The 3,936-nt window shown below is 70.6% G+C and overlaps 1 protein-coding gene across 1 annotated transcript in view; it reads right to left on the reverse strand.

Moving 5' to 3' along the window:
- TRPM5 (transient receptor potential cation channel subfamily M member 5) overlaps positions 1–3,936 on the reverse strand; it is a 23,586-nt gene that overhangs the window by 5,255 nt on the left and 14,395 nt on the right. The window contains exons 10-18 of the mRNA XM_077757083.1: positions 3,650–3,841; positions 3,360–3,462; positions 2,353–2,471; positions 1,660–2,109; positions 1,459–1,582; positions 1,053–1,198; positions 665–777; positions 354–446; positions 2–255 (exon numbers count right to left, since the gene is read on the reverse strand). Of these exons, the coding sequence (XP_077613209.1) occupies positions 2–255; positions 354–446; positions 665–777; positions 1,053–1,198; positions 1,459–1,582; positions 1,660–2,109; positions 2,353–2,471; positions 3,360–3,462; positions 3,650–3,841 (1,594 nt within the window). The remainder of the gene's footprint in view (position 1; positions 256–353; positions 447–664; positions 778–1,052; positions 1,199–1,458; positions 1,583–1,659; positions 2,110–2,352; positions 2,472–3,359; positions 3,463–3,649; positions 3,842–3,936) is intronic.

Raw genomic sequence — 3,936 nt, forward strand, 5'->3', positions numbered from 1 at the left:
CGGATCTCTTCCAGCACCAGCGTAAACACCCAGAAGTAGAGGGTGGCCTCGGGCCCAGACGGCCCCTGGGGAGGTGGCCTGAAGTCCACCAGCAGGACGTAGGTGAACAGGAACAGGAAGGCGAAGTACATGACCACGTTCCCCAGGAACACGGTCACGGGCGCGCCCCAGAACATCCGCCAGCGCGCCAGCAGGAAGGCGGCACGCGGACCTCGGTTACCCTGAGCCCTTGCTGCCTCGGTCAGCGCGTCCCGCCTGAGCCACAAGGAGAGACCACGGGTGGCGGTGAGGCCGGCAGCCGGGGCCCCGTGTGCCAGGCCAGGCCCCTGGCCGGCCCCTGCCAGCGTCCTCACCGGCTGCCCGGGCTGCACAGCAGGCTCTTCTCCGAGTCCAGGCCGCCCGGCTCCTGCAGGCCCTCGGGGGCCGTCCACAGCAGGGCCTCCTCGCTGGGAGCACAGGGCACCCTCAGGACCCGTGGGAAGGGCTCCAGAGGCTCCTGCTTGGCCCCGAGCACCCAGCCAGCAAAAGCACAGGGGGCAGCGGGGAGGGCTGTGGGGGGGTGTCTTTGCCCAGCGGGGCCTGGACGTGGGGCATGGGGGGGTGGGGGCCACCACCGGCACGAGCGGAGCCCAGGGCCCCTGGCGGCCGCCTGCACCCGACAGACCTGAAGGTGATGAAGTTGGTGTAGATGAGGGCTGGGCAGAGGAAGGCCCCCAGCAGCCGCAGGATGGCTGTGCCCGAGGCCATGTTCCCCCACCAGATCTTGGTCAGGAAGGCCTGAAATAAAGGCACGGCCTCGGGTCCCCCCCCCCTCCGTCCTGGGGGGGACAACCGTCAATGGGAGAGGCCGGGTTTTGGGGTCCGGCAGGGCTGAGCTGACGAGGTGACACTTCTGCTGAGACCCCAGGTGGAGATAGGGCTGCCAACAAGCAGAGGGCAGCCAGGCAGGCACCGTCCGGGAACGGAGCAGCCCCTGCCCTGCACGGCCAGGGCATGGCGAGCGGCAGCGGGGGCACCTCCTGGCCGCCGCCCTCCTCGCCCCTGACCCTCACCTGCACCCCGTCGTGGGCGAAGAAGGCCTTGGCGTCGGCCTCGGTGGCCAGGTGCAGGCAGGTGGTCTTGCCCCAGCAGCGGCTGCGGCGCACCAGCAGGGCGAAGGCGAGGTCCTCGCTGCTGCCGTAGCACTCGGAGAAGAGGCCTGCCCGAGGGCGGCCCGCTCGCCAACGCGGCCACCCCGCCTCGCCAGGGCCGCTGAGGCTCCCGCGCGGACACTGGCCCATCCCACCTGACCTGCCCAAGGCCCTGCCCGCCCCCCGTCCATCACCCCAGATGTCCCGAACGGCAGCAGGACCCAGTTTGTGCCCGGGACCTGGGGCTGCAGGGCCACCGCCCAGTGCCCGTCTGCCCCTCCCGGGGCCCCGCCGCGCGGGTCGGCTGGCCGCCAGGCCGGTGGCTCACCCAGGGCCAGCTGCTCGTACTTGGCCTCGCTCCTGGTGCGGCCCCCCTCAGCCCCCGCCTCCAGGTGGGACATCTCTCGGAGGATCTTGCAGGCGGCCAGGGCGGTGGCCACCCCCTCCTGGCCCTGGGAGACGGGGTCTGAGGAGGCTGCCCGCCTCCCCCGCCCCTGCATGGCGCCCCCCCAGTCCGGGGCCCACACACCATGGCCCAGAAGTAGGTGGCCATCTCGTGGCGGTTCTGCAGCACGGCCCAGAGGAACAGGTCCCGCCATGGGTTCTCGCTCCTCCGGCTCAGGTCCAGCAGCCCCTTCCGGGCCTCGGGCCACCTGGCCGGCCCCCGCTCCTGCAGGACAGCCGTCAGCGTCCCGGCCCCGCAGCCCGGCCCGGCCCGCCCCCGCCCGGCCGCCGCCCGCTCCNGCGGCTCGCGGGCCTGCTGGGTGCCCAGGCCGGCCAGCGTCAGCCGGCCCTCCTCGTGCTTCCGCTGCAGCAGGTCGAAGAGCAGGCTCTTGGGGGGCGCCGAGCGGTAGAGCTGCTGCAGCCGCCCCAGCGTCAGGAAGTCGGCCACGTCGGCGCCGTTGTCCACGAAGAGACGCACGAACTCGGGCTTGTCGCTCACCAGCGCGTCCATCATCACCTCCTCCAGGTCACAGGACTGGGGCCGCCACCAGACACGCCGGGGCGGGCGGGGAGACGGGCAGAGTGAGTGGGAGCCGTGCAGGGGACCCCCCCGACGGGTGCCGTGGCCTCCCTGCCCCCCTCAGCCTCATGGGGCAGAAAGGGCCCCCCCCAATGCCACACCGCCTGCCCCCAGCCGCTCCGCTCCGCCCTCGCCCTGTGCCGGCCGGAAGGGAGGCTCAGGAGGCATCAGCTGGCGGGTGGGGGTGGGGGCCGGCACCTTCCACTCCACGTCCCCGTTGAAGATCTCGCTCTTGGCGATGTCCACGCGGTCCCAGGCCACGGCCAGCTTAAGCTCATCCAGGTAGTCCTGCGCCTCCTGGCTGTGGCTCTTGCAGGCTGTGGGCAGAGCGGGCAGGAGGTGAGGGGTGCGCCCAGGGGCCCCCGGAGCCGGGGTCTCAGGGCCCCTCGCGGTGGTCTGCTGGGTACACAGCCCTGCAGCCGTGGCCTGCTTCACGCCCTCTGAACAACAGTGCGAGGCCCAGGAAGTTGCAAGGCTGTCGGCAGCAACAGTGGCCCCCAGGACCCCGATGGGACAGGAGGGGCAGAGCAGGGGGGACCCCGACGGGACAGGGTGAGTGGAGCGGGGGGAGGGGGGAGCAGACGGTCTGTCTGGAGGAGCTCCCTCCCCTTGAGGGCGTCCCGGCCCCGCTGTCCCTCCCGGCCCGGGTCAGTCCCTCGGCCCAGCGTGTCTCCAATATGAAAATCCTATTGAGGGGCAGCCAAATAGCAGGGACAGCACAGTGTCTGTCGTCGAGGAACAGAGACACGGGCTGCGTCCCTCCAGTCCCTGGACTGTCCCTCGGAAAGTAGGGAGGCAGCGACATGCTACAGCGTGGCTGGTCCTCGGAAACACGGGCTCAGAGGAAGGAGCCAAACACCACACACGGGCACACGCACTCACACACGGGCACACACACTCACACACGGGCACACGCACTCACACGAGCACACTCACGTGGGCACATGCACTCACACAGACACAGGCACACACACATACACAGACACGGGCACACACACGGGCACACGCACTCACACAGACACAGGCACACTCACACGGGCACACGCCCACACAGCAGAGGGACACCTCCCAGGAGTCCTGGCCGCTGACTGACGTGGTCTCTGGGCGGTGGCCCTGCCCCACGCACGTGTCAGATCCTGGAGGGTGAGGCCAAGGATGGGGCGGTGTGGGCAGCACCCCGGCTACCGCCTCCCCTGCGCCCTCACCTTTTATCAGTGCCTTAAGGATGACGGTGTCCAGCTCCTCGGAGCCCTCCTGCTCGAAGTCGTGCACGGTGAGCAGGTGCGGGTGGGCGGTGATCTTCTGCAGCTGGGACACCAGGACAAAGGCCCTGAGTGGCCCTGGGGGCAGGGGGCAGGCCAGGGGCTTGAAGCCAGAGCGGTCTTGGAGGCCTTGCTGGGGAGGGAGGAGGCTGGGGCCCTCCTCGTGGGCGGGGGCAAGGAGATGCCCCGCGGGACTTTCCCCAGGGGTGGCCCCACCGGGAGGGGGCTCCTACCAGCTGCGTCCAGTGCACGATGTCCTCCCAGCACAAGCGCTGGCCGGGAAACTTCTCTTTGAACTGCTTCTCCACCGCCTGGGGCACCAGGAGGTGGGGCTGGGTCACCAGGGCCGCCAGGACGTCCGCGATGCCCCCCGAGCCCGCCAGGATCAGCCACGGGGCAGCGTGCTCCACGGCCCTGGAAATCCTCTGAGGCGGCGTGGTGGGGAGAGTGGACCCCGAGTCAGCTTGCGGGGGGCCAGCCTGGACCCACTACCAGAGGTGCCCTGTCCCAGGCCGTAGCC

The sequence above is a fragment of the Crocuta crocuta genome, unplaced genomic scaffold (assembly GCF_008692635.1).
Source record: "Crocuta crocuta isolate KB4526 unplaced genomic scaffold, BGI_CrCroc_1.0 scaffold653, whole genome shotgun sequence".
Lineage (NCBI taxonomy): Eukaryota > Metazoa > Chordata > Mammalia > Carnivora > Hyaenidae > Crocuta > Crocuta crocuta.